Here is an 18327-nt window from a genome sequence, read left to right as displayed (position 1 = left end):
GATGGCGACACCGCAATTAGATAGGCTGGGGATGTTACCACAATTAGATAGGCCGGGGAATGTTGATGACGATCCGTAAACTTTCACGCTAATAGTTTACTCCCAGAGCAAAAAATAATATTTTACACGTACGTCAAATACATTCTTTTGTGTTAATTGACCGGATGGCGACACCGAAATTAGATAGGCTGGGGATGTTCACCACAATTAGATCGGCCGGGAATGTAGATGACGATCCGTGAACTTTGACGCTAATAGTTTACCCCCAGGGCGGAAAAATAATATTTTCCACATACCATTTTGATTTTTCACCATTACCCGTAAACTTCCACCGTCTGTATAAAATGGGTCAGCACGTGAAACTTGCACATCAGTAAGACTACTATTATTGTGAGACGAAATCATTAAAATCATAATGATAGATAATAACCAATTTACCGGCGAAGAAATAATTATCGGATTCAGCAACGCGACTTCAGAGTTTTCGCTACAAGATCTTCGACGGCTCGTTGAATGTGTCTGGAGAGCTCGTGTGCAACCGCACAGACTACACAGAATACATTTTCAGGACAAAACGTTAATCCTGATTTTTCAAAAATGGGAAAATGCGGTGATCGCAATCTTTTCGGACATCGAACAAGATGACGATGAACGCGAAGCCGATTGGATCCAGTCTCATCAGATCAACGAGGAATAAGATACATCCCGACGTATGATTGTGCGCAGGAAAACGTTCAACGACTGCAGCAGTGTTTACCCTCAAGGCAAAAACAATATCTTCGTCATACTTCAAATACATTCTTTTGTGCTAATCGACCGGATGGCGAGTGGGGGTACCAAGCTTGGACCTTTCACCACCACTCCCCCAAGTTCTTACGGACTATCTACATATATTAACTCAACGCATCCGATGCAGACTCATCAGTCGTACACAATACGTGCGAGTCAAAAGTTCATCAAACTTCTGCAAATATCAGCCTTAAAGTCATGGCCGCTGAAACATACTCATATATCGTCAAAACGAAGGAGAACGCGCACGATTTGTTGGGCGAGCTGCATCCCCAGCAGTAAAATGACGACATCTTTCAGCACTGGATTGACGTTGGAATGAAAAATCTCCGATTGCTGCGTGATGCTTCCAAGCGACCGAGAACGAGCATAGGTACGAAACTGCAAATTCAGCATACAATCACGCTTGTACAATCCTGGATAGCAAAGATTCGGCAACAGCTGAGGCAGCGACAGCAGCAGCAGCAGCACGCCGTGGTGATGAGTGCTGACATCGGCAGTCCTGCGAGCGTGCAGTGGGACGAAGTCGAAAGTGCTTTCGCCACCCGGATCCGAACGGGAGTCGTGACAAATATCGGGCATAAGAATTTGGATGCCTTTTCCGGCGACGCGCAACGGTTCATCGTTGAGCGATTGAGGCTGTTACTGCGCCTGGAGGGTAATGTGAAGGTTAACCTCACATTATCGTACAAATTTGAAAACATGAAGCACGAGGGGATTGCGGAAGAAGTTGAAAGCTTCAACACTGCCAACATCGCGATCCTCCCCTCGAGCGATATCAACGGTTGGTTTACACGCGCAAGGGCCGATCTACTTGTGAAGGTTGAGGATTTTAAACAACGCGATTCTGGGTGGAGCATGATCGAGATCCTCAATACTGCCGTAAATATCAACCGGTACCAGCCTCTCGCTGCGGGGCTTTCGACATTCGTTGAGCTGCCCAAGGACATTCAGCGGAAGAAAGCGGTGGTCAACGTGAAGAATAAAGATGAAAGATTTCTTCTCTGGTCTATCACTGCAGCCCGCCACCCGGTTAACACCAACACCGGTAGGACTCTCCATTATTGGTGCTTTATCTCCAAGTTGGACTGTACAGGTATCAAATTCCCTGCTACTCTACATGATGTGGAAAAGCTCGAGAGATTGAATAATTTCTGAATCAATGTATATGGGATAGAATCTCAAACTTTTTCGGATCATGCAAAATCGAAGAAAAGCGTCATCGTGCCAATTTATCTGAGCGATCATTTGGGTACCGCGAACTTTGACACGATTCATCTTCTGATGGTTGAGAGTAGCCCAGAAAATGATATGGCTTGCGAGTTAACACCAAGATTCCACTTTGCTTGGATTAAAGATCCTTTGCGATTAATGAGCAAACAATTGTCTAATCATGATGGTCAACTGTTTTTATGCGACAGATGTTTGTGTCTCTTAAGGGTAAAACATCCCTACGACAATCATTGGCAAGATTGTATTATGCTAAGTAAAGTACGCATGGAATTTCCCGAATCTGAATATTTAGTATTTTCAAATTTTCTGAACAAGGGTACCGTCCCGTTTGTCGTTTACGCCGATCTCGAATTCATATTAGAGTCTATACCGATTGACGAATTCCAAAATCATGTTTCAACCCGTAAAAGACGTGAATTTCAAAAGCATATCCCGCACTGTGTAGCGTACTATGTGCATTGAGCGTACGATGAGACTTTATCGGAGTTCCATAGTAAACGTGGCGTTGATCGCATACATTGGTTCATGCAGCAGCTCAAAAATTTATCGATTAAAGTAAAGTCACGCGTCAAAAACATAATTCCGATGGAGTCTCTAACCCAAGTGCAACACGATCGCCACATGCGCGCAAAGAATTACTACATTTGCGAAAAGCCGTTTACCCCTGAGGAGAAAAAGTGTCACGACCACTGTCACTTTACGGGTAAATATCGTGGTCCTGCTCATAATCAGTGTAATTTGAAATTCAGAGAGACGCACACAATTCCAATATTTTTTCACAATTTGTCCGGTTACGATTCTCACTTTCTGATAAAATCCCTCGCGTCAACTTTTCCCAGTGAAATTACCCTGCTACCCATAAATAAGGAAAAATATATATCCTTTACGAAACGCGTTGATGGGACGATGATGCACTTGAGATTCATCGATTCGTTTCGATTGAGGGCTAGCAGCATCGATAAAATTTCCAAATATTTGAATGATGCAAACAAGCCCATAACACGTGAATTTTATAATAATCCTACTGAGTTCAGTTTGATGACCCGCAAAGGCGTTTCTCCCTACGAATACGTCGATTGTTGGGGGAAACTCGATAAACCGCGATTACCTGCGAAAAAGCATTTCTACTCGCACCTCTGCGATGCAAATATTTCAGACACCGATTACGAGCACGCTAAAAATGTTTGGGGGGAATTTCATTTAGTGTCATTGGGCGGCTATTCAGATTTATATTTGAAGATCGATGTTCTTTTGCTTGCCGATATTTTCAAAAATTTCCGCGCTAGCTGCGTCAAATCATATGATTTAGATCCCTTGCACTACTACACTGCACCGGGACTTGCTTTTGACGCGATGCTCAAGCATACTAATGTAACTCTGCAACTTACAGACAACCCTGTAATGGTGTTATTTATTGAAAGAATCATTCGAGGCGGCGTAGCGCAATGTTCGAATCGACCCGCTCGGGCCGATAATAGATTCATGGGAACAGATTTTGATTCAAACAAAGCGGAATCGTATCTCACGTATTTTGACGTGAATAACCTGTACGGAGCAGCTAGAGCGTACATTTACCAATCGGTTCGTTCGATTGGAGTATCAGTACATCGATATAACAAACCCTCTGGACGATTCGCCGATCTTTTACTTTCTGGAGGTAGATTTGGACTATCCTGTAGAACTCCACGAGAATCACAAAGACTTGCCTCTTTTTCCCGAGCATTTTACTCCTCCAGGTAGTAAAAACGCCAAACTCGCGACCACCCTCCACCCCAAAACATAGTACATATTGCACTCTAGAGATTTGAAGCAGTGTTTGAGTTCAGGATTGAAAGTAACGGAAGTGCACAGAGTTTAAAGTTTGCACAATCTCCATGGCTCGAGCGTTACATCACGCTCAACACGGACATGCGCAAACGGTCTAGGAATGAATTTGAGAAAAACTTCCACAAACTCATGGATAACGCGGTGTTCGGCAAGACTATGGAGAATGTGCGAAATCATAAAGATGTGAAATTGTTCACAAAATAGGAGAGAAGAGGTGGTGCGAGAGCGCTTATTGCCCGGGCACACTTTCACAGCTGCACCGTATTTGGCGCTGATATGGTCATCATTGAAATGAATCGTGTCAAAGTTCGCTTCGCTCAACCTATTGACGTCGGTGCTTCGATTCTAGATCTGTCAAAAATCATTCTTTACGATTTCCACTATAATTATAAGAAATCCAACTTCTCGAACAGCGAGGTCAAATTGTTGAATACCGACACGGACAGCCTTATTTATCAGTTTCATGTATCGAACATCTACGATATCGTCAAACGTGATGTGGATACAATGTTTGATACCTCCGACTATCCGCCCTACAATGTGTATGGCATTTCGCTTTAAAACAAGAAACGACTAGGGCTAATGAAGGATAAAAATAATGGTAAAATTATGACAGAGTTTGTGGGACTCCCAGCAAAGCTGTACACTTTCACTACGATGGGCGGGGACGGGGAAAAAGTGAGTAAGCGTGCCAAAGGTATGAAAAATTCTTCGATAAATAGCATTACGTTTAATGATTATAAGCGCTGTCTGATGACTTATCAAGAGTTGACCCTCCCCCAGTGTTTGATACGAAGTAAGAAACATGAAGTAAGCACGATCGTACAACAAAAATAGGCTCTCAGTTGGCAGGATGACAAGCCGCAATTGATACCTCGACAGACCGACACCCTTCCTTGCGGGTTTGCCCCAGCCCCCCAATAGCTATAGGATAAAACTGTAGACGTAGAATTATTGTGAATATTCACGTTCGACGTCTCGGGCGATCGGCCGTTATGCGGGAACGATATTGACTGCATTTGAAAATGTGAATTCATATACCTGACATTTATTTATTTATTTATTTATTTATTTATTATTAATATATTGAGGAATTATTCATTTTTATTCGTTTACCTCGAGAAAAGTTTTCAGAAAACGAAAAAAAGTTTTCAGAAAATGAAAATAAGTTTTCTGAAAATGAAAAAAAGTTTTCCAAAAAATGAAATATGTAATAATCGTATGAAAAAATTGCAGATTATTATTATTATTATTATTATTTTCATAGTACCGAGAATGGCACATGTGCATGCAAAGGAGATAAGTGTGGAAATATTTATATATTCAAATGTTTTATTGTAATTCGGAAAATACATACAAATTATGTTACATGTCTGTTTTATTTATCCAGCTATTATGCGAACTATCAAAACCCAACCGCGTCACATAGACCCGATTCTCCCGTTTGCGTAATACTTTCTCCACAAGATAGCCGTCGGTGTATTTCACTTTGCCGAGCTCCTCCTCGTAAAAGCCCCCGTCGATGGGATGATCTTAATAATCGGTAAGTTTTTACGTCGGTGGATTGGTATTTTTCACCTCAGTCACGGTGAATATTTCAGTCGTCCAATTGGGCGTATAGCCTTTCTCTAATTCATTCTTTTACTTACTGATTCGAACTAGATCGCCTACACTAAATTTCCGAGCCCGATCACTTGGTTTGATTTGTTGAGGCTTGTACACGTTACGATACAGCTGTTTTTCATTCTGCGTGCTAACATCCACCGGTTTCATTCGAATCGTGCGATGTCTGGTGTTGTTGTAGGACTTCATTGAATCATCCAAAATATTATTCCACTCGTACGATTCTTGTAGAGTGAACCGCTTCCACATTTTATTTTTCAATGTTCGATTAAAACGATCGTATATCGACGTCTTCCAGTTGCGAAATGTCGAATACATGTTGTGTAACGCTAAATTCTGTTACCCTCGGATGAGGACTTACCGTTGACACTTTGGCGCGATTCTCTACTTATTCACAATATCAAACTATAACAAAATCAATTATGTTGGGCGCTAGACGCGTTAGCGTCGATTTTCAAACAATAATACAAATCAATAAAAATAACACAAAACCGTACAAAAAAGATAAATAGAGAACCCGTTGTATGGCTGGCTAGGCTCAGGTACGTACGCGTACATCCCGGTAGAGTGGCGGTATTCAAGGCAGCTAACAGTAATTACAGAATTAAAGAAAATAACAAAATAAAGAATAAACTCAAGTCAAAAGGAAAATGAACAGGTCAATCGATCATATATTGTCGAGAAGTTTACATGGTTGAGACAGGCAAATAAAATGGTATCGACAGCGGTAGTAAATAAAATAAACAATCGTTGTTCACAATAATTTCGGTAGAATAGCAGTAAACGGTAGCTTTAAAACAAGAGACGGTAGTTGACAGAGAAAAATGAACGTAGGTCGGGAGATGCGATATAATGCAAGAATTTACTTAAAACTACACGTCACTGGGCGACGTGATCTTACCCAAGTTGCAAATGACGCTACGAAAATTATTATTCTGTCAATTAGAAACGAGAGAACTTTACTGCGATCGGTAGAAAACAACGTAACGATAGTTCGGTAGATAATACGACGAATTTACCATAAAGTATAACCAGTATGAGAGATTGACATTCATTAACAATTTACAAAGTCGGCAAACGATCGACTAGATAGCCTTCGGTGGAATTATTCATGAACGGTAGATTCGATAGTTTATAATTATTACGGACTTGAGGAATTAAATAATGAATTCCTAAACACAACTTTTGAGAGAATACAAAATACAAAATTATGAGAGAGCGAGAATTTCGGAGAGTTTACAAAATAAAGAAATACACTGAATACACCGCAGTACAAAAGAATAATTCGCAGAACTTAATTGAACAAAATACAGAGAAAAGAATAACAGGCAAAAATAATATAAAATTGCCAATAGCAATAAAGAAAAGGTGCGGTAATATCTAGGGGCTGATTCTACGCTCGGTTGTACTCCAAGGAACTCGATATATGATCCATTAGGCACAAAAATAAATAAAAATATAATAAGCAATAACAGAAATAAAATATGAAGCACACTACTATTACAAAAGAGTATGAAATGAAATATAAAGCCAATAGGGCTCAAAATACGATAGAAAGTACAGAAGCAGGCTAATAGAGATTCACGAATAATCAGAAAAATCATAAATACAGAAGAAATAATTATTCGGCAGTTACGAGGTCGCTCAGATACGAAAATAATAAATTACTGAAATCATGCAGTCACACGGTGGCTTACTGCAACTCTAGGCCGTGGACCATGATTCACACGGACCTGGCATCACACGATGCAACCAAGAAACAATAAATATAATAGTAATGACCGAAATCATGCAGCCACACGGCGGCTTACTGCAACTTTAAGCCGTGGACCATGTTTCACACAAAGTCGATCAATACCATAAGAAAGAATAGAAATTATGAGCAACTTCGTAACGATACAATACAGAGGCAGAAGCCTTACCTTGGCTGGTGACTTCAGGCACACAAACTGACTCTAATTTAAATCAAACTTAGAATAATAAAACGAAAGTAGAAAGGAAGGAAAGGACTTGAATTCACAGGAAGAAGTTAACGATAGTGCAACGATAGAGGGTATGGAAAAACGGTAGATACAATAACGGTAGAATGAGAGGAAGAAGGATCGGTAGCTTAAATCGAGAGAATAATCGGGAGGATGCGGAAAACAAAGCTGTCGCTCAGCAGGTCAAGCGTAGAATAGAAGGAGGTCGTAGTTCGGCTCGCCGATCTCGCGGTTGTCGTGAGGTGATTCTTCTTCTTTGATTGGTTGGTTGACCCCCACCGCAAATAGGCCATCCCCCTGTGGCAAATATTGGTTACTGCGTGGTCATACGTTTTCCAAAATTACCGCTAGATGTGGCGTAATGTGCTGCTCGCGATTTCGTCGTTGACACTAACTCGTACGATTTTGTAGCTGCTTCGGTTCACGGTCCAGGCTGCCTATCATCGGGGACTTCTTTGACAGAGGCATACACAGGGTGCCTCTCGGCCAAAGTTACCGGGTGGAGAGTGACGCCTCATTGTTCACCTCCACCGGTTTTTTGCACAGACAGTAGCTAGCTGCCTGTACCTGAGGTCGTGCAGTCAGACGGTTGGCCAAACCGTGGACCACGACCCACACAATTAGTCCTTGCCGATAGGAAGGCAGCGTCGATCCTCGGAACGATGGCTTTATCAACCTGGACGTAGTGGTTTGGGGTCGGTCCGGCACCAGGCTGGTAAGTCGGAAGATGGCAGGCTACGGTCTGCCCTTCACGCCATCCTTACGGCATCCGATAAAGCGGGCGGCTGGTTCCTCTTCGAGAAACGGTGCCCTCGGCCGCCGGGAGGATTTTTATCTCCCTGTTCACCGGCAGTCGAGGCGATACGGAAGGTTCGGGTGGATGCTACCCCAGGTGTATATAAAGGTGCACCAAGGTAGCCAGTATAGTCTGATTAGACCGTCGGTAGACGAAGTCGTCGAGAGCTGGAAACGGTAGCTAGTGGTCCCTCGTTGGTCGGGATCGTTGTCGTCCAAGTACCTTATTAGCTTGCGCCGAAGCGCGAAATAAAGAATTTACAAAAAAGAATCAGTTAAAAGTAGTTATTGCCTATTTTGTATCGAGTTCGGTTGGAGTACGCTGCTGAGGACGCGTAAACTAGAAATAATAACGGTTGTGTGCCCTTGTGACGGGCGACTCTGAAACGCCACGTTACAGTTGATATTGTGTTGCTCCACGAGGGCTTTGAATTCGCTGTTGTAAAATTCTTTTCCCTAATCAACGTGTAGATTTGTAGGTATACGGCTCTGGGTCAGTACAGATTTCATGGCAGCAGTAACATCTTTTCTACTCTTGGACTTTATTGGTACTGCCCACGCGTACTTGGAAAATATATCGATGATTGTTGGTAGGTATTCGTATCCTCTGTTGCACGAGCTGTATGCGGTCACATCGACGAGATCACCTTGCCAGGTCTCATCCAGTCCGCGTACATCTACGAATCGACGCGGATAGTTGCGTCGAGCCTGTCAGTGGAGTTCGGCAGCTATTACAGCCTTCATTGTTCCCCACTCTTCACCTTTCGATTTTTCGAATTGGCGCTCAACCACTCTGGTTCCTCAATCGATACTAAGTCCCCGCGGGCTTGTTCCAGCACCGGTGTTGCTTGATCCCCAATATGTTTGATGCGACTCAACGTGGTTTCTACGATTTTGTTATTTATGCGTAGCTGTTTCAACTCCTCGTTGTCATTATGCGCAAAGCTTTCAAAATTTAATTGAAAAGTATTCACAATATCCACAGCCATAGACTGTGAAGCAGTATTGAGAACTTTTAAGGAAACAGCATCGGTGGAGTGCTGCGGATCAGCTATGTTACACAATAGTTTATCGTCCAAATCATACTGATTGTCGTTGGTGGTTTTGAATCCAACACCCGGAGGCCCTCGAATAAGTGTTTTACTTCTACCACGCTCCGAGTGTCGCCCGAATATGTCTATGCTCATCACTGGACGGTCACTAAACAAATGATGATTCTATGTTTACACGCCGCTAAGAAACGAATTCAGCCTTGCGCAACTCTTCAACAATGGCGACTATTTCGTTGAAATGGCTGGGACTTTTTCATTTAGTTTAATTATCGACCATGCCATGCCTTTAACGGTTTTCCGCAACAAATTCAAATCGCTCCTTGAACTTTCGATGCTTTCAAGCATGGATCTTATAACCTCACGAATTTCTTCGGCATTATTTGCAATCTTTACCTCAATGATATGAATTGCCCCCTTGATATCGTTCTGGAGCCCATCATTCGCTCGCTGTACACTTTGGTTGAGTACTCTCATAGAAGCGGCATCGTTTTTCATCTGCGGATCGGCGATATTACACAATCGTTTGCTGTCTATATCGTATTGGTTATGGGCAATGGTTTTGAATCCAACACACGAAGGCCCTCGAATCAATTTCTTACCCCCACCACGCTCCGAGTGTCGTTCAGATATGTCTATACTCATCACTGGACGGTCACTGAACAAATGATGATTCTATGTTCATTCGCCGCTAATAAACGATTTAAGCCTCGCGCAACTCCTCAATAATGGAGACTATTTCGTTGGAATGGCTGGTATTGCCTGCAGCCTGTGACGCCATAAGCAGCCGGAGACGATCTACAATGTCATTCAGTTGATCCTAGTAGACGTAATAAACATCTTGGCCATCCTCTTACGCAATCTTATAGTCGGGTCAGCCTTTACCCGATTTTTTCGGAGAGCCTACGTGTTTTGCAATGAAATTTCTATACTTTGCGCTTTTTCAATCATCTCCAAGGCTTAAATCGGCTTGGAAACGTTTCGATGCGCGTTTGTCGTCGTTACAATTTTTATGTGATTATTCTTGTCCGCGTCATTTACAACCGATGCATCGGGCAATTTTTTGAATAATAATTCAAGTAATCCTCGTGTTCTCTCATAACTTTCATCTCGCACATTGACCAGATTATCAATGAAATTGTTCAGCGTATCACCAATCATCATACCGTTTGTCAACTTTCGAACACCGTATGTGGTATCCAAATCCCTCTTTTTGCTTGTGCTGAACATTTTAAAATATCGCGCCATGGAATCCGTTGTTTTCTTCACCGGCGTACTTGTAGTAGAAATTTCACCAAACTACAGTGTTTTATCATTTGCATCCATGAAATTCCCATCATCCATATCCTCATCCTCCTCCTCATCATCATCATCATCCCCAGTACTCTCGCCATCTTTTTCTTTTTCTTCTGCGTTCATTGTAACATCCGGTAGTTCCGTTTTAATTTCTTGTTCAATATGCTGCTGCTGCAGCTGCTGCAGCTTTGAAGTATCCACGAATTCTTGCAACGGCGTTATCAAAGGTTTGAATACCTCTCCCACAACTTGTTCGGTCGTGTCGTTGTTCAACTTGAGCATCTTTTGCTTCCAACGTATGACATTGTATGCTTTCGATATTTCACTCAATGTATCGCTATGCTTACGAATCTTGGCACTCTCCATGTTCCCAGCTTGATTGTTGCAGTGAAACTGTGCAGGTTTATGTTAGTTTATACTTACAAAGCAGTCAAACCCCTTCCTATATCGTCCCCCATGGATTTCGCTATCCTTGTCAATTACGGTAACACTATATTTGTCATCATTCCAGCATGCCGAGCACAAGTCTTTAAATTGCTGATACGTCATGTCTGTGTTTACATGATCGTTGTACATGTGTTATAGATTCATATCATCCTGTCGAAATAGCACCAATAAGTTCGCATTGTCACGCACTAGGTGTTTTGGAATGCGCGCATACGTTTGACTTAGATAAAAGCTATCGATATCGCGACGCCTGCCCATGCTGAAGTATGCTCTGATATTATCTTGCTTTTCACAGGCCACATCGTCAAAAATCATAACAGAGTTGGGGCTAGCATCTTCAGGTTTGACAACATTGTCGTTCTCACGAAACGGGAAATAACCCACTTCCTGCACGGGTTCTAGTAACTTTCGCAAAAATTGATACTTTGACTGGATGAGAGATTTCAAATAGACGTAGACATTTTCGAATCGCAATCCATTGCCGTGCGTGATGAGTGAGAGAAAAGCGTTAGTTTCACCACAATTCAATGGCCCGCAAAAAATTGCTATCGCGGTATTTGATAGCAATTTTCCATGTCGTTTTTCCATCTTCCCCTTTCCGCGTCGTACCATTTTATCGAAATTCGCGATAGATAGTTTATTGGGCTGATCTTGAAATCTCATGATGCTTCGTGAGCATGACAACGTGAACTAAAATGACGGTATATGAATTCCCCCTTTTTACAGAAGTCACGTTAGTTGTTTTCCGACTATGAGGACGTGCACACGGAAGAAACGCGTTGGTGGTTTGTGAAATCAAATCATCAATCATTTCCCAGTTGAATTGCACGAACTAGGGTATCAGTACTGCGGACCTGGAACGAAATCAGCCAAGAGGTTGGCTCGTGGCGATTAAGGGATCAATCCGCTGGATGCTGCGTGCAAAGACCACGACATTGCATATGCAAAGAATCGCGATATTGCAGCGAGAAATCTTGCCGACAAAGCGCTCGCTGAGAAGGCGTGGAATCGCGTCTTGGCCAAGGATGCTAGTGTGGGCAAAAAGGCGGTAGCCTGGGGAGTTACCAACACCATGAAAGCTAAATCTAAACTCGGAATGGACTCAGCTGCGAAGCTGTCGAAACTTGGAGTGGCTGCGAAGAAGAAATCTAGAACAGGTGGGAAGAATAAACATCGGAAGAGAACGGAGAATCTTAAATCCATCATCACAGCAGCAAAGGTCACCATGCGACCGGGTTATAAAGCCGTTGAGTCGGCGTTGGCGGGTGCTCGTGCGGCTGCGTGTAGGATTGGGAAAAATGCTCGTATGCCTTGCGTTATACCTGTGCCTGATAAAATTGGCGGCTTCCTGCCGTTTCTCATTCCAATTCTGGTCGGTCTCAGCGCTACTGGAGCTCTTGCGGGTGGTGCTGTGGGTAGGTAGTTAGTTAGTTTGTTGTATTATTCTTTACGAGATTTTACAATATATATGTCGGAGTTATTAATGGGGGATAGAGGTGATCGGGAGAGTCACTCATAATTTCTGATTTTTCTCTCTCCCTTTATTCTTCTTCAATAACTAACACTAATGTAGCAGCGGGTAGGTGTGTGGTGATTTCGAGACGCTCTCGGTCCTTCACGCTCGAGCCTCTGACTATCACTGCTCTCTCGTCTCTCGACTTCCCCAAGGTAAACTTTAGGATTCGAGTTGGGTACCTTACCCATCCCTGCTACATTACGAAGATCGGAACTTAATAACAATACTCATGTGGTCTAAATCAAAACAAAAGCGGTACGACAGTTACGAGCGTCAAGCGGTGAGGCTGCCGGCTTCTTGCGCCGACATATATATACAACAGAGTTCCAATTTATTTTTTATACTAAAATTCGCTTATCGGCTATAGTACACTGAATAATGAGCAAGTGCAAAACTTATAAAAGCATAAAACTTTCTCAATATTTTACCATCTATTGGGAGAGAGAAAATCATATGTATATCAAGTGATCCGTTTTCTAAGAGAGGTAGTTTTAGTCCGACTCTTTCATAGTATAGCTGTCTACATGAAACAGTCAAGTGACCTAAATCTATAACTTCGCTTCAATAGTTACAGTATCTTCCTTCAGATATTTTGTAACGCCTAGAGTCGACTATTAATTTTGTGTAGTGGGAGTTTGCTAGCCTGTATTGACAAATGACTTTTAATATTTTCAGAGGTATTGACGCTTTCAGATATTCTTGGGCCTTCTTCTCAGGCTGCAACCAATTGTACATGATAAGTGAGGGGGATTGTGCTACTTTTTCACGATCCATATCGCTCAAGTATTCCTCATACTTCTCTAATAGTTCAGGTTCTTGCAGCATTATTTCGCCTGGCGACGTTTCATTCCAAAGGTCTAGCCTGACAATTGGTTCAAAGAACATTTTCTTCACTAATACCACCCAATTATATTTCATATTGTCCTGGGCGCCTTTGTACTGACTTAATTTTAGTTGTCTAAGAAAACAAATTTTCGGGTATCGATCATCTTCCATTCTCAACATCTTATCAATCCATTTTATGACTTGCTTGAAGACTAAGAACGAATACTGACTAAGTCCCACTTCTCTTTTTACCGCGTAACTCGGTGTGCACTGAGGTAAATTCATGAGTTTTTTGAAAAAATCTAATTGTATCTTTTCCACACTATCTAGATGCCTCAATGAATATACCTCTGTACCGTATAATAATATTGATTGTACAAGCGCCCCATATAAATTGTCGTATACTTTCCAAGAATTCGCATGTAATCTATGTATTACCGCTCATGTAGAAGAGCACGCTGCTTTGGCTTTGGAAACTACTTTTTTTGTATGAGATTCATATGACCCCGTTTGAGAAAAGTTCACCCCTAGATAAACGTATTCTTTGACTATTTCAACAGAGCTATCCCCGAACATGAATTTTTTTTCTTCCTGTTTATGTCTAAAACCGCCTTTTCGAAAAATAATTACTTTCGTTTTTTTGGTATTTACAGATAACTTATTTACTACACAGTACTCATATAATGCTTCGATTATTCTCTTCATAGCTTTCGGCCAAAATGACAATGTCGTCGGCATATGCTAGTAACAAAATTTCTACTAAATGAGTAATTGATACTCCTCTAATATACTTTTTTTTTAACAGAAAATCTTCTATATCAGCAATAAAAATTGAAAAGAGGATTGGGGAAAGTATCTTACCCTGCAATACACCTTTTGTAATATAAATAGGGTCTGAAATCCCGTCTGAATTTTCAATTCTGATATTTGCCAACGAGTACAGGCTTTGAAGAATTTTTATAACTTTTGAGCCAAGCCCTTTTCTTTGCAGTTGACCCCAGAGCATGGAGTTATCTACAGACGGGATTGCGCCTTTCAGATCAACAAAAACCGCATATAATTTGCCTCTTGTCGTCTGTATGTGAAATTGAATTATTGAATTAAGTGAGAATATATTATCTGAGCAGCTTCTTTATTTCCGGAAGCCTGCCTTCCATTCGGGGAGAATATTATTGATGTCGCACCAGGCATCAACCCTTTTATTCAGAATAAACGTGAAGCATTTGACAATTGTATTTACAAGCGCAATTGGCCTCTAATTATTTGGATCCCTAATTGCTCCCTTGTTTTTATACAGCATTTTAGTTACTATACAGGACCAGTTGTTTGGAGTCATTTCTGTATCCATAATCCTATTGAACGTTACATTCATATCTAAAACCCAATTCGGAGTAAGATTTTTCAGAAACTCGTGAATCGGGTTATAAAGCCGTTGAGTCGGCGTTGGCGGGTGCTCGTGCGCCTGCGCATGGGATTGGGAAGAATGCTCGTATGCCTCGCGTTATACCTGTGCCTGAGAAAATTGGCGGCTTCCTGCCGTTTCTCATTCCAATTCTGGTCGGTCTCAGCGCTACTAGAGCTCTTGCGGGTGGTGCTGTGGGTATAGCTAAAGCTGTCAACGAAGCTAGTGCCAACAAACATCGGTTGAACGAGACCAAACGGCACACTACAACAATAGGGGCGATTGCTTTGGGCAAGGGATTACACCTGCGACCCTACCGCAGCGGAATGGGCCTGTACTTACGTCCGACAAAAACTGATAAAGCTACCACACTGAGCTCTCACCAACACTGATTTAGTCAAATATGCTAAGAATATGAAAATTTCGTATTTTCGCGGTCTTTTTATGCGGAATGATCTGCCTAAATCGGGGGCAAAAATGCGAGAATCCGCAATCATCAATCTTGACAATAAAAACGGCCCAGGGACACATTAGGTTGCGTACAGGAAAAATGGTAGCCATGTTGCGTATTTCGATAGTTTGGGTAATTTGAAACTGAAGCCAGGTGCTGATGAGGTATCTCGGCGTTGGTAGCGTTGAATACAATCATAAGAGGTATCAGGAATATGATACTGTGATTTGCGGGCACTTATGCCTCAAATTTCTCAGCAAACAGTTATAAAAAGACAAGTGCCGCAGGAGCAAGGATCAGTCATGTCGGAATCGTTGACGTTAACACTGTCAGGCACATCCTCCATGCTAGAGGCTCAATATTTCCCCCCAATCTAGTTATCACCGGAGAAAAACTATGTTATCGGACTCGTCGAGTTCCTCACATTCAATTCAATACCCAACATTTATGAGACGTGTCATAAATTTTACCTGAAACGGGCGGACAACAGCAGAGAGAGCATCGCGATACCCACGGGAAACCATGAAATTGAGGATACTGAAAAATTTCTGCGTAAGGAGCTACCCTCCGACATCACCCTCAGTCTGAGAGCTAACGACAACGAGCTGAACAGTGAAGTCACGTGCAATCATGTGGTAGACTTCAAGCCCGAAGATTCCATCGGCAGATTGTTGGGATTCAAAGCGGTTGAGCTAGCACGAGACGTTACTCATGAATCTGAATTACCAGTGGCTATACTGAAGGTTAATATTTCACGCGTTGAGTGTAACATAACCGCTGGGGCGTACATAAACGAGCGTCGAGTTCACACGATTCATGAATTTTTCCCAACCGTTCCATCAGGATATAAGATTGTCGAAGTGCCTGCCAGTATCATTTACCTACCAATCGCCGTACTATCGATACAGCATTTACAGCTGAGAATAGTTGATCAAGACGACGAGCTGATTAATTTTCGCGGTGAAACGATTACTGTGCGTTTACACGTGAAAACACTGAAATAATGTGGATCGTGTTTGAGACGAGAAAGTTGAGTAGGAGTTATAAAAGTCAGACGTCATGGGCACAAATCATCAGTCACCCGACACCTCTGACAACGTTCACACCGCCCACGAGACTGACACCGCTGAACGTTCGGTTCCTCCAGAGCCTGGGTCTTCGATGACGTGAAAATTTTGGAAAATATTGATTCGTGCCCGCTGTATCCCGCGTGTGTGTTACCATGGAAGAATTAATAGGAATACAGAAACCTGTGGTATTCGATGAATCGATTGCTCACTCTGAGATTCATGCTCATCAGCCGTTTGCATCATCCACCTTCCAGAACAATGATGAAATCCATATTGTTGTCCAGCATCAAGACTTGTGTCTACTGCCCAGTAAGAGCTCTCTACACATTCATGAAAAAATCACAAAGGATGATGGCGTGGCTGCGGTGACGGTTACGAAATTGATCAATATGGCCGTTTGCCATTTGTTTGAGGAAGTTCGCTATGAGTTGAACGGTGTAGAGATTGATCGGAATAAAAATGTTGGAATCACCAGCACTATGAAGGGTTACGTATCCTTGAGTCCAGGCCAGCAGTATAGTCTGGAAAATACCGGGGGGTTGAGTGGGGATAACGAACTAACCGATGCCGCTGGAAATTTCGATGCTGTTTTACCGTTAAATCATGTGCTAGGCTTCGCCGAGGATTATTGCCGAGTTTTTGTTAATGCTAAACATAAGTTAATTCTCACACGTTCCAACACTGATTTGAATGCCGTGATTCAGGCCTCGATCACGGAAAACTTTAAAATCACCCTGAATAAAATTGAGTGGTTGTTGTCCTACATCAAACTGACGGATAAACCGAAAATCCAGCTACTTAACTACATCGCCAAGGATCCGGCCATATCCATGAGTTTTCGTTGTCGGGAAACGTACGTGTATCCGATGCTCCCATCAACGACGCGGCACATATGGTCAGTCAAGACAACGACGCAGCTTAAGAAGCCGAGATATGTCGTTCTAGGATTTCAAACTGCAAGGAGAAACGAGCCGCTGAAAAATGCCGGCGTATTTGATCATTTTCGGATCAGAGATGTAAAACTCTTCCTCAACTCACAGTGCTATCCTTACGGAAATATGAATCTTGATCTATACAATAATCAATACGCCATTCTCTATGATATGTATGTTCGGTTTCAAATGACCTGCTACAAAGAAGAAGCTGAGCCTTTGCTATCGAAGCGTGAATTCATAAACCGAGCCCCCCTTATCTCCATCGATTGCTCCAAGCAGAACGAAACATTGAAAACTGGACCTGTGGACATTTGATTGGAATTTGACTCTAGCATTGCGTTCCCCCCACACACTTTTGCCTACTGCATAATCTTGCATGATCGCATTGTTGAATATTATCCGATTAGTGATACTGTAAAAAAATTGGTATGAGTCAAACCATTATTATGTGTAAGCTGAAAACAGAATGTAATTGTTGATAAATAAAAAACATCTATTCAAAGCATCCAAACGCTATGATTTGAAAAGTTCACCCACCCCCACCTATATGATAAATAAAATAATAGAAAATTTCAACCTATCAATGGAATATTCCTTTCTTCAAATTATTTGGGGATTTAACTTCCGGGTTATGGTGTACCACATGACAAAGGTATGAAATAATGCTAATTATGCCATCTATAAACTGTGATCAATAAGTATTTTCATTTCTTTTAACAGATGCTGCCTCCACCAATACATATATATATATATATATATATATATATATATACAGGGTGACCACGATAAGGTGGCCACCCCCCTCCAAAATCTAGCCGTGTGATAATTTGAGAAATTTTTTGCATAATTTTTAAAGGATTTGCGACGATCTCTCCGATAGTGAAGTCAAAATTTTTTTAGAAACAACCGTTTTTGCTCGCGAAAAAAAAATTTTCGATTTCGAGACCAAAAATAGGGTTTAATTTTTTTTTCTGAAAATACGCAAAATCCTGAGCGCGGATATCAAAAATTTTCCGGGATTCGTCAAACCAATCACCCAGAAATAAATCTCAAAATTCGAACTTTTTGTCGAAAATTCGGTACTAAC

At 41.9% G+C, this 18327-nt stretch overlaps 1 protein-coding gene across 1 annotated transcript; it reads left to right on the top strand.

Moving 5' to 3' along the window:
* Nucleotides 1-16457: 16457 nt before the first annotated feature.
* On the top strand, nucleotides 16458-17555 carry LOC138190383 (uncharacterized). Its single transcript, XM_069133165.1, has one exon. The coding sequence runs from the start codon at nucleotides 16458-16460 to the stop codon at nucleotides 17553-17555; it is 1098 nt and encodes a 365-aa protein (XP_068989266.1).
* The last annotated feature ends 772 nt before the right edge of the window (nucleotides 17556-18327 follow it).

This window comes from Neodiprion pinetum, chromosome 2 (assembly GCF_021155775.2).
Source record: "Neodiprion pinetum isolate iyNeoPine1 chromosome 2, iyNeoPine1.2, whole genome shotgun sequence".
Taxonomy (NCBI): Eukaryota; Metazoa; Arthropoda; class Insecta; order Hymenoptera; family Diprionidae; genus Neodiprion; species Neodiprion pinetum.
Note: the sequence above shows the minus strand (reverse complement) of the source record. Positions and strands in the feature narration are given on the sequence as shown.

Excerpts from the sequence above, each read along its gene's own strand:
- LOC138190383 (XM_069133165.1), top strand. The coding sequence starts at position 16,458 with ATGGAAGAATTAATAGGAATACAGAAACCTGTGGTATTCGATGAATCG.